The sequence below is a fragment of the Toxorhynchites rutilus genome, chromosome 3 (assembly GCF_029784135.1).
Source record: "Toxorhynchites rutilus septentrionalis strain SRP chromosome 3, ASM2978413v1, whole genome shotgun sequence".
In the NCBI taxonomy this organism is placed as follows: Eukaryota; Metazoa; Arthropoda; class Insecta; order Diptera; family Culicidae; genus Toxorhynchites; species Toxorhynchites rutilus.
The window spans coordinates 80,990,003-81,017,788 of record NC_073746.1 but is presented as its reverse complement, the minus strand read 5'-3'; the positions used below and the strand labels follow the sequence as shown (position 1 = coordinate 81,017,788).

The 27,786-nt window shown below is 39.9% G+C and overlaps 1 protein-coding gene across 4 annotated transcripts; it reads left to right on the top strand.

Annotated features, from left to right (window-relative positions):
• Window positions 1-343: 343 nt before the first annotated feature.
• On the top strand, window positions 344-26,024 carry LOC129776071 (neither inactivation nor afterpotential protein C). Of its 4 annotated transcripts, none has more exons than XM_055781458.1 (13): window positions 344-429; window positions 12,721-13,080; window positions 13,140-13,443; window positions 13,506-13,786; window positions 13,846-14,121; window positions 21,931-22,319; window positions 22,424-22,972; window positions 23,030-23,180; window positions 23,237-24,251; window positions 24,308-24,573; window positions 24,632-24,996; window positions 25,050-25,428; window positions 25,483-26,024. In XM_055781458.1, the coding sequence occupies exons 2-13, from the start codon at window positions 12,790-12,792 to the stop codon at window positions 25,936-25,938; spliced, it is 4,722 nt and encodes a 1,573-aa protein (XP_055637433.1). In that variant the 5' UTR covers window positions 344-429; window positions 12,721-12,789; the 3' UTR covers window positions 25,939-26,024. The 4 variants fall into 4 exon arrangements, with proteins under 4 accessions (XP_055637433.1, XP_055637432.1, XP_055637431.1 ...); XM_055781457.1 differs by having other exon boundaries at window positions 361-599; XM_055781456.1 differs by having other exon boundaries at window positions 361-669.
• The last annotated feature ends 1,762 nt before the right edge of the window (window positions 26,025-27,786 follow it).

Here is a 27,786-nt window from a genome sequence, read left to right as displayed (position 1 = left end):
CATGTCCCGAAGCTGGAGCTTGGAAATCCGAGCGATGTACAATAAGCGCATTAATTGCCAATCCGGCTGCAGGGACATGGATATGGCCTAGACCCACATAGTGTGTGTATGCAAAAATAATCATCAGAATTTGTTTTGTTCCTGGACCTAGTTTATATCGTATTCAACCATTTAGAATTGCCTCACGGCTCAACGATTAGTATTGTGTAGTTTGCAAACGTCTCCAATAGCTCAAATTCCGGTCCACAGTCGACGTTCTGCTCGGTGAACTCTCGGGTGCAATTCAATTAAAGCAACAGCACACTTCGCACTTCAAAGGTTTCCCGGCTCGGAAAATTCAGCCTTCCTGGCAAGAAACTTCGAGGGAAAACTAGCAGTAGCGGTTTTCTAGTTGAACGATTCGGTGGGGGAGAAACAACTACTCAAACGGTACGCCAGTGGCCACTGGAGCAGTGAAATTATTATTGGAAAACTTCAACGGAAAAGAAGTGTTTTTTTTTTGGTTTGATCGTAAATTAATTGGCAAAGTTGTGAACAAGAGACTGCTGACCGCTTGGATAAACGCGGTCAGTCGGAATTGGACTATCGATTCCCCAAAAGTGAGTGAAATTTACGTCTCACGATAAGAGTTGAAGAAGCCCAATAATTTTTGGAAATAATTAGATTAATGTAAGTGGATTTTAGTTTTAGGAATCGTTTTCCCTGATTGCTCTCTTACAAATACAAGACGAACTTGAGATAATTTTGTATTAAAATTAAAATATGATAGAAATTTTGATTGCTCTCATTACATCATCTGAACATCTGAATTGGCAAGATCGGGAGCATCGACTGAAATGGAATTCCGCATCTACTAATGATTACTATTGCAGAGAATTCGCATTCAATTTTTTTAGTTACATTTCAAAGTTGAATAACAAAAAATGTTGCAATCTACTACAACCACGGGCATAGTAACGGAAGAGCAAGCGTAACCGATTACTGACAGCAGATAATTGGATTGTTTACTTAGTGTGGATTGGTTTTCTTGAAAGGAAGAATGTATTTTTCTTCTAGGAAAGCCGAACAACGGCCAGAGGTGGCGCTTTGGAAAGAAATGAACTTCGAAGAAAAAATCAATTGCCATAATAGGATTATAGACTCTCAAGTACAACAAGCTTCGATCGATGGACAACAATTTTGTGCAAGGTGTGCAAATGTCTTCAATACCAATAGACACTAGACAGTTGTTCCAGTCAGTTAAGTTAATCTACTGAGGAAGAGAAGGAGTTCCTAGTTAAGAGTCCATCCTTGAACAGAAAAACACTTTCTAGGCCAATTCAATTAAAATACTCATCCCCTTAAGTAAAGTAAAATTACAATTCTCTATAGAGTACCAAGTTACGGAAATATTCTGGTGAAATAATAAATGCAACAGTAGTTCCTCTAATCTCGGTGAGTTTTGGAATGAGCTCAATCGTTTCAAAACTCTTGATGGATAATTCTGAATTTAAATAAAGGAATAAATAACTAAATGCATAACACATGTATCGTTCGGCTAAAATTAATTGCTGGCTGAAAAATTTTCGAGATCACGACAATTTTATGTTCAAACAATTTTTTCTCGAACACTTTTTCCCTCTACCTTCCAGGTATGAAAAAAAGTTCAATGAGTTCAACGTTTTTCAATGCATTGGAGTAACCCAATCCATGTTAATGTTAATATTCTTTGAGAAAGTTTGGAGATCCATTGCTTGTCTTCTACGCTTGTTTGAAGGTAGTGCATATTTTCGTGGTTAAATGTTCATTATCGTAGGATGGTTCTTTATCTATGGATACATAATCTACCTATTTCTTCAGAGTTATTTCTTCGTTCCAACTGCTGAATGATTCCACAAGCAAGCAACTCCGATGAAGTGCAGGTTCATCTAACTGGATTAGTATTTTGACGTGGCGTTGGAAATCATCTACTGAATTTCTTTGATCAGTACGAACTTTGCGGCAATGAGGTTTATTTTAATTTTTATTTCTTAAGAATATAGTTGCAGCATCCCAAGCAACAGAATAATTTTTCGAAGTTATGGTCAATGATGCTATGACCATCAAAGCAACACCATTCAAGGCGGATCGTGTTGAGTTAATTCTCCAGAATATTAGGAATATTAGGAACCTCTGGAAGTACGAGTGAGTGATGTAAACGAATCATGACAAAATATCCATTCATTAAGGACTCTATAAGAAGGTGATTTGGAGTTTGACGCCGGGCTTGGGAGTAACTGATAATATACCCAAACTAGCGTTGGCTGAAAACATTCCATCTTTGGCAGAAATAATGCCATTTCGTGTGTAGTAGTCAAAGGTCAGTAGGTTCAAATGCGCCAATAATTAGCTGTTTTAAAAGCTTAAAAAAATGTTTGAATATTGTGTGCAGACGTCTCTTTCTATTTTCATCCCTCAATTCATTCGGGATTGTGCCAAAAAAAAGTCCATACGACGTCAACGGGGATCGAACCAAGGCTGGCTGGAATACTAAAATATTCCACAAAATCACGCTATCCACATAACTGCCAGCGCTGATATATAAAAGCGTGATAATATTACACCTCATAATAAAATGAAGTTGGAAAGTGTTTTCTGAGAGGATAAAGAAGAACATGAACGAGAACATATCTTTCTCTGTCTGGGCCGTATAAGAAATAAGAAAAGCTTTCATATGCTTTCATTTAAATGTGTCTCCTGATTTGCTCGCTCATATTGGCTTTAGCATATATATTATACAAATGATATACACGTATGGGGGAGTAGAACATTTTCTGTTATTTTTCGGCTCATTTAATGTGATAAATCGGGATGCCATAACATGTGCTAAAAATTAACTTTAGGTGTAGTGATTGAGGATTTGTTAGCATTGGAATAGAAGGAAGAATTTGTACAGCCAGATCACTTTTCATACAATTAAATTGCTCTTTCACCTCTGCTCTGATCTCCTAGTTAACAGTAACAAATGCTTCAGCATCATCAAATATTTCGTGTTCACATTGTATCCACTTTCGATAGTAAATCCAGTCTGTTCGCACGTATCGCAATTTCGCTACCTTTTGTCGAATTTTTCTTCTCCGACATGCTGGTACGAATTGCTGAAAGAATCGGAATCCCAGAATCCCAGGAATCGGGAATTGAAAGGATTGAAGTAACTCGCCTGAGTCTACCAATGCATAAGCCTAGAATGGAATTCAATAGATTCACCAATAGAGTACAGTATTTTCCGAATTTGATAATCAACCTTCATACATCTTCTTAATTTTTCAACACTATTCCTGTTGATACTAGAAGCATGTCCGCGTTGGAGTTACACAACACCACCAAAGGTAGTTTTTCTAACATACATTTAATTATACTGATCAATAACATCATCTACCAAAATGTTCACCGTCTCATTTATTCCATGGCATGTTGAGTGAATTTCCAACCCGGGAATACCCTAGACCGATCAGGAATTGAACCCAAAATCTATGTCAGTATTAACCAAGAATTTACAAGAGAATTCCCGCTTTATCCTGTGGCCACGGTCCGCAAATGCGATCGTTTCCTAGTTCAAGTAGCTTAGCAAACCCAAGCCTTATTCTAGCCTATACTTCAGGCCCATTACTTATCCCAAGGCATGTGAAGAAAATTTCCAATTTCCGATTAGAAATTGAACCCAATCCATGATTTACAAAGGAATTCCCGCTTTACTAGATACCCGACAACGTTCTGCTAATGCGATCATTTTCGATAGCACACAACTGAGCAAATCTAAGCCTAATTCCAGCCGACACTTCAGGCCCTACATTCAACTTGTGGTATAAACGTACCAACCTGAATCTGCGAAGAGATCTGCCATATCACAGAAAAATCTCGTTATATAGCCATTCCATGTCTCGGGACTAGCGCGCTTTTTTTAAATAATATTTCTTCTTGGAAGCTGAGGATTTTTTTACATCAGTGATATGTTCTTTAGAATCAAAATGGTCACCATAACGAAAAAATAAAAAAAAACGGGTCTAATTTTTTTGCGATAATAAACAAAACTACCACTTTTCACGAAATTCTGAGAACCACTATATCGGTTTGGCATGGAATGACAGTTTCCAAGTTTTTAAAAGTTCGTACCATATTACACCTCGTTGATACGTATGTACTCCACTATCGTTTCCCCGGGTTTCCAATTTAGGGACAACTTCTTGGATGGCACTAACGTTCCAGTGGAACTTTTGCCTTCTCAACGTAGTATTACTTGCGTCATTCTCATCAGTAGTACTTAGTTGATATTTCAATTTCACTTCAATTGACACATCGTCACTCAATAATGAGTCTACAACCATGCAAACTCATGCAGGTTGTCTTCAATCTTCTTCACGCTCAATAAAGAGAATATCACTTCACCTTCCTACAGTCTCGTTTCATTTCACATTCATTTCTTTCATTATTCACACTGAAGTGAAATTATCAAATCGTCAAATGAAAATGAAAGCTTCTCACATCGAATTAAATTGTCTTATTTCGAATGAAAGTTTCGTTGAAGCCTCGAACTGTATTCACTGAAACTGATGAAAACTATGCTGCCGTTCTACGCATAGTTGTCCCATGTTCCAAAATCAGCAACTGAGAAAAACGCATTCAAAGTTTTCTAGCATATTCCTCTACCAGAAGCTTTAAGCATTTCGGTTTACCAATACACTGGATTTTTTATAAGTAGAGAATTATTGTTTAATGAAATGTGAAGAGATCCCCTCATTTGAATCAATCAATCTTGGTTACAGGCTTAAAAATTCATGGTGGGACAGTTATGCCTAGAATATGAACATGGGACAATTGGACTTGATGTTGTTTTTGAAATGATGGGAACAAACAATAAGATGTTTTGTGTTTTTCCGAAGGATAATGCATAAAAACATCGTTTTATGAAGAAGGGAGTGATCTGCTATACTTTGCAGAATATAAATCTCGTTTTTATTAGGCATTCGATAACAAGGTATACACGTTTTCTTTTAAACTTTTGTTTTATTTATTTGAGAACTAGTTCGATCTTCCAAACCAGAAATGAGTACATTAGCCCTGCTGAAAGCGTGACGTAAAATTCTTACACTTGAACCGATTTATTTGATATGGATCTTCAAAAAATATATGGTTGGACAGTTATGAATAGAATATCAACATGGGACAACTGAGCTTGATTTTGTTTTTTAAAAGCTGGGAACAAACTGTGACTTTTTTTTGTGTTTTTTCGGAAGATTAGGTATAAAAACGTCGTGTTATGAAGAAAAGTGAAAATTGTCAAAAAGTAACATGGGACATCTATGCGTAGAACGGCAGTATGCTATGTGAAAGAATGTCGGCGCTGGTTGTAAGACTAATATGCCCTCATATGCCTCTTTGATTCCCACTGTTGTTGAAAGACGGTTCGGTAAAATTCTGTGTGGAGAAATGAAACCGAATGAAACTTTCAATTGAAAGCAGTGATTGTCCTTTCATATGCAAAACTGAAAGTGACGAATAGCCCATTCAAATGATAATGAAATGAAATAAAAATAATGAAATAAGAAAAACTCATTTTTATATTTTAGTTTCGAAATTGTCAACTCGATGACTCGATGACGACGGATAAAGCCTAAGTGGACTTAGAAACCGATATTAAGGTGATCCTTCTTGAAGACCATTTATACATTCTGTAAAATATTAGGTTGTGGAAAAAAAATCCATTATTCGAAAAAAACAAATATTGGAGGTTCATTAGTTTGGGGGGAATCAAAACTTTATTTAATATGCTTAGGATTATCCGATTTGGGTCAAATATGCACCGTTTTGTTGTATGATTTGTTGCCATTCTGAGGGTAGCTTCATAATACCTCTATTATAGAAGTTTTGGTCCTTTTTGGCGAAAAACCCTTGTTGAAATTCCATTTTCGCTCGAGAATTCGAATGATTGTGACATTGTATTTTTATTATTTTGGGCCTATACTATACAATAGATACCTAGATTAACCTAGATCTTTCAAGCGACCACTTCAAAAATCGAGTGGTTACATACCGTTTCAACATTAAGTTTTATGGATATGGCTATGGTTTGTATCGTTTTGTGGATAAATAAAGTAGAATTGTTTATATTCGAAGCTGTGCTTTTGTTGTGGAAAAAAAATCATCATCGAATTTCAAAAACCGACCATGTACATTTTGTTTATTGGCCCTAAAAAATGACCTGTGCAAAATTTCATGATTTCTAAACTTTGAGCACTTTGAGGCACCCCTAAATCATGTCCGATTGAGCTGAAACTTTGCACAGGTCATTTCCATACCTTCATTGCCTCTCAGGCCCAAAAGGTCGATTTTCAGGCAAAATTTTTTTTTAGATGACACCAGATCGCGACGTTTCATGCATTTTTAAGTCATCTAGCATCGAAAAAAAAGTTTCGATTTTCTAAATTTCCTTTACTCCCCCCCCCTTGGAAGATTTTTGAGGATGAAAAAATTATAACTTTGAGCGCTTTGAGGCACCCCTAAATAATGTCCGATTGAGCTGAAACTTTGCACAGATCATTTTTTTGGGCCAATAAACAAAATGTACATGGTCGGTTCTTTAAATTCGATACTTGACTTGTACTTTTGCATTTTATCACCTTGAGGCAGGTTCAAGGTGTTCTCATGAACGTGAACATGAACAGGTGGTGAAAAGGAACGATTATTTCACGGTCAACAGCATTGCAAACAAACATCTAAAAAAATCGTGGTGAATAGAATGTTTTTGTTCACGTTTACGTTCATATTGGAAGTTTGCCAGTAAATGTGAAGTAAATAAACATCGAGCTTCAATAAAGTAATTCGGATAAAATATACAGTTGTTCACTAATCAACCCTAAGCTACGAAGTTTGTCAACCCACGCAGAGATCCGAACATTCAGACATTCGAACGTGAACATAAGCGGGGAAATACTTTGACGTCTATATTCAACACTGTTTTCAGGTTCACGTTCACCGAAGTCGGAACTATGGTGAATTCACGGTGGAAATTCAGAATCGTAATGAAATATTTGATTAATCAATTTTTATCAATATGAATTGTGTTTAAATATGTTTTATGCGTTTTATATATCTTCTTCTTCTTATATGGCACTAACGTTCCTAGAGGAACTCCGCCGTCTCAACGTAGTATTACTTGCGTCATTTTCATTAGTACTTAGTTGAGATTTCTATGCCAAATAACACGCCTTAAATGCATTCTGAGTGGCAAGCTCTAGAATACGCGTGACCACAGTGCAAGTCAGAGGAAATTTCTTTGAAGAAAAATTTCCCCGACCAGAACGGGAGTCGAACCCAAACCCCCGGCATGTTAGGTTTGACGCTAACCACTCGGCCACGGGAGCACCCCGTTTTATATATGGACTGATGAATTATTAACAAAAAAGAGTTTGTTCATGTTCACGTTCACGAGAACTCTAAACCGGCCTTTAGATCGAACATGAGAATGTAAGACATTACGTTACATATGAATGTCAATAAAAAGAGATTCATTTCATGGTATTGGTGAGGCAGCAAAAAAAATATCGAAATTGATTAAATGAAAATAATTCTTCTATAAAATTGAATTCTTGTTTTCAAAAATATGTAAATTCTGTATGAAATCATAAAAATCTGTACTCTGTATCTACAGCTTCTTGGTTTTAAAACATTTAGAAAATATGTATAAATAAAGATTATTCTGTAGATATGGTCAGTCATTTTTAATCCTTAATTTTTTTATTGTTTTTGAGCGACATTCATTTTTCTAATCATTGCCTGAAGTTGCCATACGCCGACGATTTGAAACTGTACATTGTTGAAAAGGACCGAGGCGATTCCTCATTTCTCCAGCATCAGATGGGCGTTTTAATGATTGGTGTCACGAAAATCAAAAGGTACTGAACGCCTCTAAATGTGCTGTTATGATCTGTAGAAAAAAAACTCCAATCTGTTTTGCATACAACTTGCAGGATTATGCACTCGTTCCAAAATCCAACTTCTAGATTCAAGTTTCTCACGTTTCCGTTAGAGCCTCAAATCAGCTTTGTTTAATATTTCATCTCACCCACTCCAAGAACTCAGGAATACTGACTGCTTGACGGAAGATTAGATTTCCGTCTATCCGTCTACCCTGAATTCTGCAACTCTAAATACTCCTAATCCTACTTGAAATGAACAAACTAACAATTAGAATGAACCAAAGCGTGAATTATTTGTGATGTTACTGATATCTGTATAACAGTTCAGCTAAAAAGTTTATAAGGTAACACAGTAAATCTTTTTTTTTTTGCTAAAATCAATTTTATTATTCAACATAACTGCCTTCGAAGGCGATACCGCGATTATAGTGATGTTGCAACTTTTCGATACCATTTTCATAGTACTCTTTCGGTTTTTTCCTCAAAATAGGCCTCAGTTTCGACAATCACTTCACCGTCGGTCTTAAATTTCGTGCCAGCGAGCATTCTATTCAGGCCTGCGAACAGGAAACAGTCGCTGGGGACCAGATCTGGAAAATACGGTGGATGCGGAAGCAATTCGAAGCTCAATTCATGCAATTTTACCATCGTTTTCATTGATTTGTGAATTTTCCATTTTTTCACAATGACAAAAGTTGCTTCACTCTCAATGCTGTAACTCACGAACCAACCACCAAAAGATAGTGATTTGTGTTTTTTTATTTAATCGATTATTTGTACAGGCTCAGTTACATAAGTTTAAAGGAGCCAAACTCCTCACTGTATTGTTACAAGTATATATAAACATTTTTCCTTATGTTATGTTCCTTATGTTAGTGATGTAGAAAACCGATTACTCGCGGTCTACTCGAGTTTAGAAGGGTGACATATTTTCTTCAGGAAAAGGAAGGGATATAAGGATATGTTGACAATGTTCACACTCACATTCATCACACTCAATTCTTAAGCATATCTAATATCTAATATGTATTTACATTACACCTTATTCTAGTTAGTAAGAAGGGATTTGATTTCTCGCGAAGGAAAAGGAAAAGGAGAATATAAGGATATAAGGACAATCAGACACGAAGATCGATAACTTTTAGGAAGACATATATTTAGGACATGTAAGCAAGGTCTAACCTAGCCAACACATCTCTCACCGGCATATTGGGCTGCCTTCCTCTAGCCCGAAGAGAGTTTTCTAAATTCGATCTGGCAACAAGATACTCCTCGCACGACCAAACAACGTGTTCGATGTCATGATAACCTTGGCCACAAGCACAGATATTGCTATCGACAAGATTAAAATGAAAGAGTAGCGCGTCTAACGAACAGTGATTGGACATGAGTCAGGAGAAGGAGCGAATAAAGTCCCGACTCAAGTCCAGACTTTTGAACCATGGTCTGAGGTTAACCTTAGGGATAATCGAGTGAAGCCACCGGCCTAATTCATCTTCGTTCCATTTACGTTGCCAGTTAGCGATGGTATTGTTACAAACTAAAGAATAAAATTCATTGAAGGCGATTTGACGCTGATAAATTTCGCATTCAATCGCACCTACCTTTGCTAATGAGTCAGCCCTCTCATTACCCAGAATTGAGCAATGTGAAGGGACACAGACAAAGGTAATGACATAACAGCGTCTGGTTAAAGTACTCAAAATTTCTCGTATTCTCTCAAGGAAGTACGGCGAGTGCTTTTCCGGCCTCACTGAACGGATAACTTCGACAGAGCTAAGACTATCCGTTACAATGTAATAGTGTTCAACAGGTCTTGAGGCGACGCTGTCCAGCGCCCATTGAATTGCTGCCATTCCAGCAATATACACTGAGCAAGGAAGCTAAAGACTGCGGGAGGTGCTGAAAATATCGTTGAACACTCCAAATCCTGTGGACTCATTCATAGAGGACCCATCAGTAAAGTACATATTATCACAATTGATACGCCCGTACTTTGCATTGAAGATCGTAGGAACGATCCCCGATTGATGATAATCTGGAATTCCATGGATTTTCTCCTTCATGAACAGATCAAAATGTACAGACGAATTGATGCAGTCAGGAAAACAAACACGGTTGGGAATATACGAAGAAGGATCAATCTGCATGGAGATGAATTCATGATATGAAGTCATGAATCCAGAATGAAAATTTAGCCCGATCAGCCGCTCAAAATTTCCGATCACCAATGGGTTCATAACCTTACACCGGATGAGGAACCGAAGAGATAATAAATTGAAGCGATCTTTTAGTGGGAGTACGCCTGCCAAAACCTCGAGGCTCATGGTATGCGTTGAGGGCATACATCCCAACGCAATACGGAGACAAAGATACTGAATTCGCTCGAGTTTAATTAAGTGTGTTTTGGCAGCTGATTGAAAACAGAAACTGCCATACTCCATCACTGAGAGAATAGTTGTTCGATACAACATTATAAGATCTTCGGGATGGGCTCCCCACCAGGTGCCGGTAATTGTACGGAGAAAGTTTATTCTTTGTTGACATTTTTTACTCAGCTACCAAGTACATTTGGAGTCGAACCAGACCTCAAGATACTTGGATGACATAGTGATCGGTTTACCCAAAAGTTGAAGCTTTGGTTTTGCTGGTCTATGCTTCCTAGAAAAAAACACCATCTCTGTGTTCTCCGTGGAGAATTCGATCCCTAGCCCAATGGCCCAGGTTGAAAAATTGTTCAAAGTATCTTGTAAGGGTTCTTGCAGGTCGGACTCGTTTGATCCTACGACAGACACCACTCCATCATCTGCAAGTTGTCTTAGGTTGCAATTTTTGTGTAAGGCAATTATCAATATCGCTTACATAGAAGTTGTACCGAAGGGGGCTTAAACATAAGCCCTGGGGGAGTCCCATGTAACAGATCCGACTTACTGTCGAATCCCCATGAGAAAAATTCAAATGTTTCTCACAAAGCAAGTTATATAACATATTATTCAATAGAGGCGGCAGACCTCGAGAATGGAGTTTGTCTGACAGGACCTCTTCTTCTTCTTCTTCTTCTTCTTCTTCAATGGCACTAACGTTCCAAGAGGAACTTCGCCGTCTCAACGTAGTATTACTTGCGTCATTTTTATTAGTACTTAGTTGAGATTTCTATGCCAAATAACACGCCTTGAATGCATTCTGAGTGGCAAGCTCTAGAATACGCGTGATCACAGTGCAAGTCGGAGGAAATTTCTTTGACGAAAAATTCCCCCGACCAGAACGGGAATCGAACCCGAACACCCGGCATGTTAGTTATGACGCCACTCGGCCACGGGAGCACAGGACCTCTATTGAAACTGAATCAAAGGCCCCCTTTATGTCCAAGAATACTGAAGCCATTTGTTTTTTTTTGCGGTGTATTTGCCATTTGAATTTCGGAAGAAATCAACGCAAGACAATCATTCGTCCCCTGGCCCCTGCGGAATCCATATTGTGTATCTGAGAGAAGGCCATTCGTTTCAACCCATCGAGCAAGGCGAAACAAGATCATTTTCTCCAACAATTTCCGAATACAAGACAGCATTGCTATTGGGCGGTACGAATTGAAGTCGGAGGCGGGTTTCCTTGGTTTTTGAATAGCTATAACAACTCGTACTTGTCTCCAATCATCCGGAACAATATTATGTTCCAGAAACCGATTGAATAAATTCAACAAGCGATGTTTCGCCACATCAGGGAGATTTTTCAACAAGTTGAACTTAATTCTATCCATTCCTCGAGCCGAATTGTTACAAGAAAGTAGAGCAAGAGAGAATTCTACCATCGAAAACCCGGAATCAAGATCACACCTATCTTGTGGTATATCTCGAACAATTTTTTGCACAGGAGCGGAATCGGGACAAACCTTCCGCGCAATGTTAAATGGTGCTTTGTGATAGTCAAGTAGTTTTTTTGCAAGAGGTGCCATCTAGACGTCAACCTTATGAACTTTTCAGCCGAACTGTTACACCTTATTTTAATGATAAACCGCCATAACTAGTGCAACGGAACTAATTAAAGTATGTTCTGTACGACATGAACATTTCTTACACTGTTGTAATCAATAATAATAAGTTTGATATTTAGAAAAAACGTTGTACAATACATGGGAAGTGGAAAGGTTCTGTCTTCACCAAAGTTACAGGACCGAAGCTGCAAGATAGAAAGTGATTGATCAATCCGAAATTAACACTGTAGTGAAAATAATTATTTACAACTTCGCACTCCACATTTCAAAACACATAACCCTCATGAACCGAAAAACAATATCACGCAATGTCCCACCACACTGTAACCGCAAAGGTATACCTCCTTGGGTCACGCAATCGGCATGCAATGCATTCCCGCTATTCAATGAATGATTCAAGAGCTTCGCGGTTAGCATAGCTTCCTATCCAACCAGAACTTGACCGGCCAGCCTTGAATGGCAGTCGATCAGCATCGCATCTCAAGTTACGACCGGCGCCCGTGACAACATATTCGGGCTGTGTGTGACCAGGCAATTAGTTTTGATCGACCACAGCGCCACAATGACTCGTGCTCCGGGAGTGCTACAGAATGCAGTCATTAAATGCGATGCATCACAGCTCAACGAAAATGGCAATCACACGAATCGATCAAAATGAAAACTGATAATTGTGTGAGAATTTATTTGTTGCCGCACGCTGCAACCGAAAAAATGGGTGCAGATCACGATGTTATGATTCTGTTGAAACAATTTCACCAAAACTAATAATTTTCTTTTTCGATTTAATTCTTACAGATCATCTTATATCGAGAGATTTAATGATATCAGTGTGGTGAAAAGGTACCCCTAATCAACAACGTCAACATGCCCAATCTTAGGCTCGATTCACTCCCCGAACCCGGCAATCGCTACAGACTTGGTGAAATCATCGGGGTGGGAGTGTGTGGCAAGGTTTATAAAGCAGTGGATACGCAAGCCGGCAATAAGATCGTTGCCGTCAAGATACAGAGGTACGAGGCGGAGATAAGGACCGCCATTCAGGAGGAGTATCGCATACTACGGGACTATTCGAACCATCCAAATCTGCTCGACTTCTATGGCGTCTACCGGAAGAAGATCCCTGGCGAATCGGATGAAATTTGGTTCATATTGGAGGTGAGCTTATGACGGAATTTTCCCAACACAATTATAAATTGATTTTTGTCCCAACCCAGTACTGCGAATATGGTCCAGTAGTGGACATTATCCGGAGAATAAAGATCGCGAACAAACGGATCGCCGAGGAGCATTTGGCTTTCATACTTCGTGAAACCGCAAAAGCACTGGTTTATCTTCACGACCATCACGTTATCCATCGGGATGTTCGGGGCAGTAATATTTTGCTAACCAAAGACGGTGAGGTTAAGTTGTGTGATTTTGGTATTTCGCGAGATTTCAAGTCAACACTTGGCAAACGTGGAACGTGCATTGGATCACCTTGCTGGATGGCACCGGAGGTTATAACCAGCTCCAAAAATGGTAATCGTGTTGTTATTATTGCGTGAGCCACGATCTTACAATACATAAACTTTATTCTTCAGACGACGAAGCCTACGACAACAGGTCGGACGTTTGGGCACTCGGGATTACAGCCATTGAGCTGGGCGATGGTAACCCACCGTTCGGGGATATGCATCCCACGAGGATAATGTTCCAAATTGTGAGAAACCCACCGCCGACATTGTATCGGCCAGCGAATTGGACCCAAAACTACAACGATTTTATTGCCGAATGTTTGGAGAAAAATGCCGATCACCGTCCGTTCATGGTGGAAATAGTCGAGCATCCCTTCTTCACGGAACTTCCGGAAAATGATTTTCACGTAAGTATCTACAAACAAAGGGGGAAAATACACATAATATTTGAAGATAAATTATCCAGATTCATAAAGAGCTCGGAATGCAGGCGGATTCGGTTCGTGATATCGATCTACCCCCAAAGGATGACGTGAAGCTGATCGAAGGGGAGCTGAGAGCATCGGACAATAGAATCGAAAAGATGTACGTCGAGGATTTGGCTGCCCTGGAAGCCATTTCGGAAGAGGCAATCTTGGATGAGCTGAGCCATCGGTACAAGAATGGTTCCACCTACACATTCGTGGGTGACATTCTTATCTCGATGAATCCGAACCGGAAAATGCCGGAGTACTCCCGGGCGGTGAGTTTCTTTAGTTTTACGAACATATAATTTCAGAGAAGACCAACAGAGCAAGTCGTGTAGTGGGTAATAACGACGATTATTTATATCGACACATAAAAACAGTAATTAGTCACTGAAGAAAACTGTATTGCCATTGATGTGTAATTAGGTAAATATTGTATTCGGAACGAATGTACATTACAATACTGTGCGATCATTATTTCATGATATATTCATAACCAAAAATGCGAGGGTTATTTTTAATTCAACAAAGATACATATGTAGTGAAATCTCTTACACAAGCGTTTTATGAAGAAAATCAAAGCTGAACAATTGGGCTATTTTTTTCGTTATTGTTTTATCACAAAAATATTGTCTTAGTCCACATAAGCAACGAAAAACGAATTGGAAAAAACGGAGCTTTCTTCACATTTCTATTTGTTACAGATATGAACATCAGATTCAAAATATGCAAAATGTAGATTACAAAACCAGGAATTTATGTAGCTTCAAAATTATGCGATGTCAATGCATTTGAATGTTTAGTTATATTTATTAACAGTATATTAGAAATATAATTTACTTGCTCTATCCCATTGATTTCTCAACAATTCTACTCAAATCAGATCTGGATTTCAAGTTTTTTGACGTAGAACTACGTCTTTCAGGAAGGGTGCCAAATCGAAAAACAGGTCACGTTTTCATGAAATAAAGTTAACGTTAATAACTATTTTCACTGTGAACGAATTCTCATGATTTGCATACCAATCGAATCGGAAATTCTCTAAGATTTGTTTTATATGCATTACAATTACGATTTAAATTCATGAAAACTGGAAGAATTTCCTTTTTCCCATACATTTGTTCTGCCGATTTGTGTGCTAACCCTACCCGTATTTCGAATGCTTATAACTCGAACATTTCTTAACAGATCGTAAAGATGTTTGCATCAATTGATAGGAAATATTTCAACGCGCCTATCACAACTAATAAAATGTAATTTTTCATGAGATGAACAATTGAATAACTGTAAAATGTCAAGCGTTATCTAAACGCCCTGACTGCCAAGTTTTTATTGGCCCGATGTACGGTTTCCCCATCACAGACTTCAAAATCGATGTACCTGTGGAAATCCGCTTTGCAAATATACACGCAAGTCGGGGGTATTTTTGTTCCCACCGAGTTGTGTATCCTTAACACGGACTTCAACTTCCGCTTTGCCAAAACATGCAAATCAGGGGGTATTCTTTGGTATTAAGTACTTTTGTACTCGCTTGTCGTTGTGCAGACCGCAATATGTTTCCTTAAAACGAATATTAGTGACAATTTTCCCAGGTTCTGAGAAACCTGGGAAAATTGTCACTAATATTCGAAGTGGTAAACAAGTGGATTGCATAATATAATTGCGTAGTTCTACGTCGAAAAAATGCGGTCGTGTCCTAGATACAACCCCTTACAATTTTTGTTTCTATCTTCTGTATTATAGTGATTTTCAACACATTTGGCTGGTTCGTCACTTTACTTTTGGAAAAATATCGGAAGTGAGAATTCAACTCGTGACCTTTAGCGTTGTATTCTGCCTGAATAAAATAATCTTATATGTAAAATTCTCGTGTCACGATGTCCGTGATCAACCTCCTCCGAAACGGCGCGACCGATTTTAATGATATTATACTAAAAAAAACTTGGTAGGCATGAGAATAGGTCGTAAACTATATATGATACCGCTAGGATACCTATTACTTTATATTTGATACCGATTAGGGTGGTCCCATGCAAATAAAATCTGAATAACTTTGTTTTCGTATTTTTTTTTGCATAAATTTGGCTTGAAAAAAACTTATAACCATATATAACCAATTTTCACCCTCATCTCCTTTTTTTATCGCGATATATGTATTTTATATAAACGATACCAAATAATTGATTCGTCGTTCGTTTTTTAAACAGGACGAATTTATTTACGTTGTTTAATGCCAGATGGCACTTCGACCTCTTCATCGAATTTCACCCTACACATACGCAAGTAACCTCAATTCGACTAAAACTAAGAATATCGCTGGCGAGCTGGAAGCCTTTTTGGATGAGCACAATGAATTATTGAAATTATTCTGATCACACCCATGCTCGGAATGCAAAATAACAGTCACGCTATTGTCGTCAATCCTGATAAAAAAAAACGATTGAAGAGCACGTGTGTAGATCCAATGCGCCACAGTTACTTTAATTATTAGGAATATCATTACTCATTTTGAATTAATATTTTAATATTATGTGGTTGGAGGAGACGACACAAACAAAAGAGTGCCCTCGATGGATTCTTATGTGTGTCGTTTGATGAATTGGCGCAGTCAGGATAACGTCATTCTAGGATGTCTTGAGCTGTGTCAATAATCCATGGTCAACATATTCGCAAAGGTAGAGAGCGAACGACTGCGATTCCTATGAGACAATCAACAGAAGCGGTTCGAGGAATGATAGCGAGACGCTATCATGAGTAACACCTACACAGCCTTTGTTCAAACGACAGCACGTGTGTTCAAACAAAAGAAATGCAGTCTTTAATGGGCTCTATTACAAAATTACACGTATTTCGTCCAACATGTTGCTGGATGTATACAAGATTTATAGAAGAATCGTTAAGTTCTGTTTTCTTAGTATTTAAACAACATCGATTCATGATTTTCATCTAAATTTAAGCAATTTAAAATTATTTTCGTGTCTGCTAATCTGATACAGATTAAATTGCTCCACGAATACGGATTACTTATTTTGAAGTTTATTTTGCGCCGAGGCAAGGTTGCTACCATTCATAGCACGAATGATCAGATTTCTGAATGCAAAAGACGAATCCTGAGATCCGATCGATCCGGTCCGTTTCTCTGTACATCATAGATCTCATCTCCATCTCCACATCACACTCAGGTTCGGGAAGTTCCCACGGTCCAATGCAATACACGGTCAAATCTTCACGTATCTGCTCGATATCCACGTGGAATCTATCCTTCATCGATCATAATCAATTAATTTTCTAGATCGTTTGAACACACATGTATTGCAATACATGTATGTACATGTATTGCAATACATTAGTTATTTTTTATTCAACAGTGAAAATACTCACAGGAGTAATTCATATGGCAGAACAACGTTTGCCGGGTCAGCTAGTAAAATAATATAAATTAAGGGTGCATGAATAGTGTGTAACCACAAATGTAAATAGTTTCTGAATAAAACTCTGTGAAATGATTAAAATGCATATAGCGCGAATAGCATATGCCAACATGTTTCCACGACGCTTTGCTCAAACTCACATTTTTCATTTCAAAATATTTCCAAAAGAGAGAGAAGGCGTGAGGAACACGAGGGTTCCTTCCACGTATCCGGAACAACATGATATTGGAATGTAATTACGCGAAGCCATCAATATGTCGAATTATATTATGGAGCAACTCCATGCCGTCTCTCTTCGATTTTTATGAAACATGGTACTTATGACTAAAGCAACCCAAAATCACAATTTTCGTTAGGGGCTGTCCACTAGGGGCCCAATGAATGTATGGGGAAAAATCGACTCTAAAATTTCAAAATGAATTACGATAAGTTTCCAATTCGTAGGTCAGCTTTAGTTCTCAATCAGTTCAAATAACCTATTCGGGGTGGTTACGACCAAGCTGCGCCATGATGTAGTGGGTATCTCGTTCTACGAAGAGGATACTGCTCGTTCAAGCTCTTCAAATCACTCATACTGCTTATAAGCTGCATCTACTATTCGTCCGATCAGTCTTCATAAGTTCCTGACAGGGATTTGATTTTGTAAAGAAGCTGACCAGTCCAGAATCTGAAGCCCCTATCTATTAAATCATGCCATGAACTTCCAGATTTTATGAATTGATGCCAAATTACCCAATTATCACATTGTTTTTGATGCACAAACAGCAGTAAATGATTCTGAAGTACTTCGTAGCACTTCGTAGCATATACTTAGCTCTGTTCATTCGTGTTGATGGAAGGCTATCTAAACCAGGCCTTTTCGAGAAAATTCTCCCCAAACCATCAAACTGCCGTCTGCCGCCTGCAATGTTACGAGTTGAAAAATTAAATGACACGTTAGGTAAATCCTTCCAGTATGAAGAAATTCTATTCAAGTTGAATTTTCTCAGTCAGAGGAGTTCTCTTGAAATAGTGAAACCCATGGGATTAGCTTCCACATCAGTTTTTGGATTCGCAACTTTGAATAGGATAGGATTTTTATAGTTTGGGGAGAATTTAAGGCCTGGTTTGGATAGCCTTCCATCAACACGAATGATTAGTTAAAAGTGCTACGAAGTACTTCCGAATCATTTACTGCTGTTTTTGCATCAAAAACAATGTGATAATTGGGTGATTTGGCATCAATTCATTAGATGTGGAAGTTCATGGCATGGTCGATTAGAGCAATTATTTAAACTGGCATGTACACTGCGAGCGAATAACGTGCGACTTATCTGCACAGTATACCATTTGCAATGGTAGTGGTATTTGATAACAACAACAGCACATAAAACCGATTAAATATTGTTCGTGCCCGAAAACTCCGTAACTGTTGGAATGTCGTCATAATTTTAAGTAATATTCGTTCCCATGGCAATTTATCACTTGTAGGCAACGTTGTCAAACTAACTCTTAACATAACATACACTGCTCGCTGTCGAGAGTAACACTGAAACACTGAACTTGCTGAAAACAACCGTCAAACTCTTCCCTGTCAGTTACAAATGTGCTGAATGAACGTTCTCAGCGGTGAACGCTTCTCGTGAATATTGTGGTTTAATTACAGAACGATGAACATCAAGTTAATAAACCGAACAAATGTTTTCGAGTTCGGTCGTCGATAAAATGTTCATTTACGGCACAGTGTCGGGTTTATGTTACCCGACTTCATACGGTAACAGGACGGGAAGTGCAGGGATCTGCTACCGCCTATCTCTTCCTAACGGGTGTTAAATAAAAAATGAGAATTTTTTCAATCACATATAAAAAAAATTTTTTTTTCGTCGATTTCAGTATTTTTTATTAATAACATAATGTATTTTCTTCAAAAAAATGTCAGTGAATGTTTGAGTAAGGGCCGTGGTCTGCTGTTCGACACAACTTTGTCGCGATGCTCTCACAAGAACGTTGTACGGCACTTACGTCCATTTTCCGGATACAATTCCGGATTCTTGTAGTCAGTTGCTTCGTGTCCTTGGCCCTCCAATTGTTTTTATACACTAGGGCACTGAGTGAGCCAAGAAATCCTCTATTGGGCAGCACTGGGGCAAGTTTGTTGGGTTACGATCTTTCGGCACGAACGATATCCTTTTCTCCTCAAGATACGCCAGCGTCTTCTTGGCGTAATGGGAAGACGCTTTTTTTTTCCAAAATATATTTTTTATTAAGGCACATGTGGCGTTGGCCTGACGGGGCCGGGAGTCCAATATTTTGACAATTTTTGTCTTACAACTATGTTAGTAATATGTAACCGATTACTCGCGGTTGGCTCGAGGTTAGTATTACAAGTGTTCTCATAATTGGTATGTTGCAGTCTTCGATGCTCTATACGTGTGCCCGACACGGGCTACTTCCTATTGGGATGCAGCTGACCATTAATCAGCAACGCTCCCTAGTCTGTACCCCATATCTAGCGTGGTGCGTCTTTCTCGACTCGAGGAATCCAGGATAGAATGGTCACTAGCCGGCGCAATCATCAGTTCGTGTAGAGTTGTCATGAGCGGTACAACCTTTGGCTCTTGTTGAATGATCAGTGGACTGCACAACCTTTGGCCCGTGCATCTGTAAAGAGTGTGTGCATGTATTGCCGCGACTAAGTAAAAGTTTATCGATCGGATAGGAGGGATATGAAACGGGGACACAACGAAGGAAACATCATTAAACTTTGACATCGGCGTTTCTGAGGAACGCTGGGAAGACGCTTTGTCCGGCCAGAAGACGTACTTCCCATCCGCGTGATGCTCGTTCAGGAACGGCAGCAGGATTTTATCGAGGCACTCTTCTAGATAGATTTGTTGGTTGATTGCCAGACCGCTCGGCTTAAACCAAGGCTTTGAAATGCCCCGGCCGGAAATGGCGATGTACAACATAACCTTTTTTTCAAACTTGTGCTTGAACTTGTATTTCACTTCAGGCGGTGTGGATGACTTGTCGTTGGAGTAGTAATTATCATTTCCTGGAATATGCGTTTTGGACAGCGGAAAATAGCTTTCGTCGTCCAGAATGAAAGACGTCCCGCGGTATTTTTTGGTCATCCACCGACACTGTGATTTAACCGTCTCAATCTGCTCCTCCGCGTACTCCGGCGACCTCGTCTTCTTCCTGCAGACGATTCCTTCCATCTTGAGGGTCCGATGGATCAATACGTGGGAGCAGCCATATTTCCGACCGGCGTCACGCAGGCTGGTTGCGTCCTTGTTGTCGAACAGCTTCTTCAACGATGTCTTCCTCTGCTTCGTCATTATCGTCACCGCACGACCACTTCTGACCTTCCGCTCTACGTTCAGGGAACCCAGGATACGATATACCGTACTGACAGGTACATTTTTTTCCTTAAAATGTGCCACCGTGAACATTTTTCCTTGCTGGAAATGCGTTTCGTAGAACCGTACAATGCGTTCGCGGAGCACGTGCAGTTTCGACGCCATCTTTGCTTTGACTAAATTCAAACTAGCAAAACCAAACACGCCTACCGTTTCTAGGGAGCCCGAAAAGCAATTTTCTTGGAGAAAGAAAATTTTACGCTCTTTATTTGAGTTACTGAAAGGTATTGAAAAAATTCTCATTTTTACACCAGTTATATGCTCGGGTGATACTAACATCGTTTTTCATCAGTTTTATATATTTTTTTAATTCATCAGTTTCATTGGTTTGAGGTCCCATCTTTCTAGAATTGATTTAAACTCAAGCCTGTTGGCTTGAAATACACAGCGTAAGGAGCAATTTGAACATTTGTAAGAGGACAAACAATTTATTTATGATGACTTTGCTTTACTCATATACGACATAGACTTTTATATCTTTTAACGTCAGACTGAACTGTAGGACGAAGGAAGTCACGCTACAACTGAAAAACTATCATCCAGATGGATTCAAACGCGTAGAGTGAGGTAGGCAGTAGAACAAGCAACTGAAATAGGTGAAAATAAACAGAAATTGCACTGAAAAAATATTAACAATAAGCAATAACCGATGTTGGAACAAAAAAAAAGTTTTGAGTGGAAACCGAAGGATCTGTAATGTCCAACTACAGATTCTAAAAGTCTAAAAAATGTAAAAACTCAAAGTGATATGTAGTTTTGGTAGTCGAGCCTGACCAAATCGAGACACATCTTCTAGAAAATCTACTGATTTATGTGTAAGCTTACTAACAGTCTTACGGAAACAATACGCAGAGATTGGTATCGCAGTATTAAAAATCATCACTTTTATATTGAAGATAAAACATTGTTTGTTGACATATCCTACGTCTTTCTGGAAGAATGGCAGTGTAAATATATTTCATGTTTTGATGAACATTTTAAGCATTAATAACCCAATGCATTTGCAGTAGATTTCTTAAGTCATCCAATTCGTAAAAAATCTATTCGTAAAGACAATCAAAACATGGCCATTTTTCTATAGTAATAGTATAATAGGGTTAATTTTCAAGAAGTGCAGAATAATAAAAAGCTCCAATTCATATTCTATGTATGCTTATGATCTGTTTTTGAAATTATAAAACGTTTCAAATTTTCATATTGGAACATTTGGAAAATTCGAGCAATTTAACAACAAATTCCCTCAAATTTCAGTTCCACAGCAAGTACTCGTGCAAATCCCGCTCGGACAACGCTCCCCATATATTCACCATTGCCGACAGTGCCTTCCAGGACATGCAACACCACGAAGAGCCGCAGCACATTATCGTGTCCGGCGAGAGCTACTCGGGAAAAACAACCAACGCCAAGCTGTGCATGAAGCATCTATCCGTGCTGGGTGAGGGAAATCCTGGCGTCTATCAGCGAATCGAATCCGGCTACAAGGTAATATCGGCGCTGGTCAACGCCGGAACGCCACTAAATCCCGACGCCACCCGAAGTATCGTTCAGGTTCAGATGACTTTCGGGACGACGGGCAAATTGTCCGGTGCAATTTTCTGGGTGTATCTGCTGGAAAAGTCACGAATTTCATCGACCAATATGTAAGTACTCGGCTAGCAAAAGCTAGCCGCTTCTCGAGCACAGTTAATCCAAACCGATTCGGTGCGAGTCCTGGCTAACAAACTTTTAACCGATCCCTTGACAGGAACCAATCCAACTTCCATATATTCTACTACTTCTACGATATGATGGAAGCGGAGGGCCGCCTGCGAGCTTATTCTCTCGAGCGGGGAAGGAATTATCGCTATCTGCGCATTCCCGAATCGAGCGCTGGCGATAAGCTAAAATACTGCCGCAATGATGTGCCGGGAAACGTGCAGGCGTTCAAGGAGTTCGAGCAGTTGCTGCTGGCGCTCGAGTTCTCGCCGGAAATACTTGAAACTGTGTATCGGACGCTGGCGGCGATTTTGATGCTGGGCGAGGTCCGATTCAGGGATACCGATGGCGTGACCGAGTTGGATGGGCTGGTTGTTCCTAGCAAGGTGGCTGCCCTCCTGCAGCTGGATGAGAAGAAGTTTCAATGGGCTCTGATGAATTATTGCGTTATTATCAGGGGATCGGCTGAAAGGAGACGACACTCGCCGGATGAAGCGCGTGATGCTAGGGATGTGCTGGCAGCGACCATTTACAGCAGATTGGTTGACTGGATTATCAATACGATCAACCACAAGCTGTCGTTTGGAAGGGCTATTTAGTGAGTATTTGTATTCGCGAAAAAAATAAATGTTTAATGGAAGTTAATTTTTCTCAGTGGTGACGTACATTCAATAACCATTACTGATCACTTTGGGTTCGAATGCTTCCATCGAAACCATATGGACCAACTAATAGTAAACTCGCTGAACGAACAAATGCAATATTTATATAACCAACGAACATTTGTCTACGAAATGATTGAACAGGTAGGACTTGTTTTTTGTCAGCATTGATCTTTGTTTAAATCAATATTCACTTCCAGGAAGAAGAGCAAGTGCCGGTGACCCAGTTGCACTTCTACGACAACAAGCTGGCCGTCGATCATCTTATGAACAAACCAAAGGGTATCTTCAGTTTTATTGACGACGCCAGCCGTGGTCGCCACGGCCAGAACTACATAATCGACTCGGTCCACAACAACAACAGTCCGTTCATAAAGCGTGCCAGCGGACATGAGTTTACGGTGGCCCATTACACCGGCCGGATCACGTACGACGCTCGGGACATGGCCGATAAGAACCGCGATTTCATTCCGCCTGAGATGATCGAGACGCTGAGGAACTCGAACTTGAACATCGTGAAGATAATGTTTACGAATCCACTATCGAAAACGGGTAATCTTACGATGGCAGCCGAGGAAGCCGAAGGAGTCCAGTCGACAGCTAAAACCAACAAAAAGAAGCGCTGGGGAGCCGCCCTAGTCGCGGAAAAAAGCAAGGCCAAGAGGATGATGAATACTCTGTCCAGAGGGCTGTACTCACAGGTACACAAGATGCGTACCATTGCGAACGTATATCGGGGCACCAGTTTGGAGCTGATTCGCATGTTGGCCATTGGACCGAACAGTGGAGGAACCCATTTTGTGCGGTGCATCCGCTCGGACTTGGAGTACCAACAGAATGGCCTGTCGAAAGAGATGATACGCCAACAGATTCGGGCAATGGCCATTATCGACACGGCGAAGGCCCGCCAAAAGGGGTTCTCTCACAGGATTCCTTTCCAGGAGTTCCTGAGGCGTTATCAATTCTTGGCGTTCGAATTCGACGAGAATGTTGAGATGACAAGGGACAATTGTCGTCTGTTGTTGGTTCGTTTGAAGCTGGAAGGCTGGGTAATTGGAAAAACCAAAGTGTTTCTGAAATATTATAACGTCGAATATTTGTCGCATTTGTACGAGACCCAAGTTAAGAAGATCATAAAGGTTCAGGCAATGATGCGAGCATTCCTCGCTAAGCGAAATATTGTATCCAAGTTGAAAAACTTCGCGCGTCAATCCGGTAAATGTTGTTCGCATAGACCCGCCCTCTTGTTTTGAAACCTTCTGTCATTCTAGTTAACAAAAAACAACAAGGACTGAAGAAACAGACCAGCGTGGAAACTCCAGAGCAAGCGGCCACCATGATTCAAACGGCATTCCGAGGACACATTGCTCGCAAAAAGTATCAACCACTGATCAATGAACGCACCGGGAAACTGGATAGGGACACTGCTGAATTTCTGAAACCGTTCGCGTATCGCTGGAGGAAGAAATCGATTTATCAAATCCTGCTACAGTATCGTGCTGCCCGCTATCAGGAATTAGTTAGCTTTTCGCAACAGGTAAGCATGTGCCATTTTGCTGATGATCGAGTCACTAACACTATTCTTTCCCACTCAGGTTCACATCTTCAATCAACGTTTCGTCGCTGGAACTACCACTTGTAGCAACTGTATTATGCTGGAAAAGATTGACCACAACCAACGCAACAGGGCTCTCCTGGGTCCGGTTCGCCCATCGGTTTGGAAACTCCGCTTCCGGCTCGATGACATACCATTTTTCGACACTACGTACTTGTGCGACCCGACTGCATCTAACTATGTATACACCGGCAACGACTCCGACACCGAGGACTGGGACGCACCACTCAGAAGACGGCAGAATCTTTCTTCGGAAATCACCCATTCTACCCAGCGTGGCGAAACGGTTAACTACGGACTAGCTAATGTACCGTTCCACCGTGATCCTAGCCTTCCGATTAGAAGGTAAAAATAAACTGAAGTTAGCAAACCAACCAAGTCTTTACTTCTCTTTGTAGACCATCCCCACGTCCCAGTGTTGACTATTCGGTTGCAGGCTACGGCCAAGGGAAGATGTCGTCGGTGTACTCCCCCATACCCTATGGTCGCCAAAACATGGACAATTGTCGAAATAAGTATTCGATGTCGGGTATGGATGAATGTATGCCAAAGGCAGCCGTGTACAAGAAACGTCCAGCGCCGAAAGCTCCGATTATGGTGGATAATGGGTCATGTCCACCACGGGACAGAAGTTTTAAGAAACGACCCGCCCCGCAACCTACCAAGCAATGGGAACCCCGTTCGGGTTCGGATTATGGATTTGAGTGCAATATAACCCCGTCGAAGGTGAACCCCATCAAGGAGATGCAACTGATAGGCAGGAGGAACACTGAAGAAGTATACGATTGAGTCCATCTTTCTACCCAGTAATAATCATTGGTTTTTACCTAGAATGATAACTCGGACGACGAGCCGCCATTCAACTTCCAAGGTTTGCTCCGCAAGACCAACTATAACAGAGCATCGATGAAACGGTCGGTCAGCGATAACCGCATGTCTGTCACCAACATTGACTTTGACGATTGCAACAACAACAATAACAACAGCAATAATTTGAAAAAATCAAACAAAAGCTACTTCAATCGTTCGGAAGGAAACGTAGTCTACCAGAGTAAGGTGATCGAAAATCGGCCCAAGTCCTGCCAAGAGCTGGAGAAGAACGACAAAGGTCCAACGCCGTCCCAGCGTAAACTTTCGCTCTCCCATGACCCGATGATGTCCAAAGAGCCGAAGGCAGGGCACTCGCGTAGTCATTCACCCTCGCCGTTCGACGAAAATAAGAACAACTACGTACAAGAGGAAATCGCCCCCGGGATCTTCATCGAGGGATATGTTGCTGATCTTTAAAAGGCATCCAGTATTTGCGTCGTATTTATCTCCTGGTTTGTTTATGTTGAATAGTATTTCGCAAGATTAAAGCTCCTAAACAAAAATTTGTGCTTTTTTTCCTATATGACGTATCTCTCTTGCTCGAATTTATACGTTAGTCAAAAAGTAGGACTTTCAACGGTACTCATTTATGGGTTTCGTAAGCTCAAACTCTATCTACACATGTTCCTCCGCCATCGCAATGTATAGTGAAAAACGTCAGAAAAATCGAGCTAGTGCTCTGAAAGTTAAATTTTCATTTTTCAATTTTCCGCAATGTTTATATTGGTGAAAGCATCGTTATTTTATCGATGCCAGACAACATCATCGACACAGCTATAAAAACCACTCAATAAAATGTTATTCCTGAGTTATAGTGTTTCATGTCATGAAAATCTATAAAATAAAACTGTGTTGATATCAATACAATTATTATTTTTACGTTTAATGGGTCTATAATGTAATTTTTAGCAACTTTAACATTGGTTATGAAAATTATATTGCAGAGCTCGGAACACTGCCACGGCTGCCTCTGCTTTCAAAAGTAATAAACAGAAAAGTATTACATTCAATCCAAATGCCTCGGCCAACGAAGAGAAGGTTTAAGGCTTTTCGCGTGAATATGTGAAAAATATACGATCAACGAAGGAACATATTATCAACATCGAGTTATTGTGCGGAAGAACTTGTTAATAACAAAAAGGACCCAATTCGCTTGTGTTATAAAACATGTTACGCTCGCGTATAATCATAACATGTATAAATTTGCCTGTTGTTTCGATACCACTTTGGGACTTCTCCGCTTTAGTGGCAGCTTGCCAAATCATGCCAAAACTTTGCGAATCTTTTGTGAGTTTTATATACGGAAGAATAAATTTCTTGAAACTCCTGCTTATACATTTTGCCCTAGAAACCTGGTTTTCATGTCCGCAGCAGCAAATATCTTGCCAGATCATATTATTTTTTGAACGGTACCTGGTAACACGTCATTCATATACGTGTCCAAACAAGCGGCTCTTGTGCGAAGAGAGATCTAAGGATTAACTTTCGCATCTCGACACAGCTCCTTATAGACATTCGACTTGTTCTACTTGTACAACTTGTTCTATTTTTCGCGTTTCAAAGCTCCTCTCTGATTCAATCGGTTCTTGCTATCTGGCAACCTCCTGGAGCTAAGAGAGCCAGTGCGAAGATTGCTGAATGTGTCTTTCAAGCAGTGAACTGGACGATTCATCTCATGGTTATGCGCGATCAACGATAATCTACCATCTCCAGCTTCAGCATATGAATCCTGGTTGCACAATTCCAAAACTGATATTATCGTGGTTTTATACAGCTTCTTGAGGTTTGCTAGGTGGGCACCACACCATGTTTTGTTCATTATCCGGATAATGTTGATTCTCTGGTGAAAATTTTAATCCGGGTACGAAAGGTGTCTTTCCTAGCTACAGTAGTTATAGTCAACAAACTCCAAGATGTTGATAAACCATATGGTGAGCAATCAGGAATAGCGTGAATTTAGGGTCTTCGTAGCCTAACTGTATGCGAGTCCGCTACTAAGCGAACGATCGTGAGCTCACAACTCAAGGTCCACAATCGACTATCTTTATGTGTGGGATTTTACATTTTGATGTCAAATGACTCAAAAAGGCAAAAGGGGGGATCTAGTGTTATCTCGAAAAAATGGGTAGGTTATGTCTATGATATAACCGCAATGTTGACGTGGGACCACCGTTGGTTTTGTAATAATTTGTTTGTATTGATAGAATTATAGACAGAATGAAACAATTTTAGGATTCAATGGAATCCAACATACTTGCTATATAA

Bases quoted from the DNA above. Each gene is read 5' to 3' on its own strand.
- LOC129776071 (XM_055781458.1), top strand. From the start codon at position 12,790: ATGCCCAATCTTAGGCTCGATTCACTCCCCGAACCCGGCAATCGCTAC. The intron at 13,787-13,845 runs GTAAGTATCTAC...TAAATTATCCAG, and splicing joins TTCCGGAAAATGATTTTCAC to ATTCATAAAGAGCTCGGAAT. The intron at 24,252-24,307 runs GTAAATGTTGTT...CTGTCATTCTAG, and splicing joins AAACTTCGCGCGTCAATCCG to TTAACAAAAAACAACAAGGA.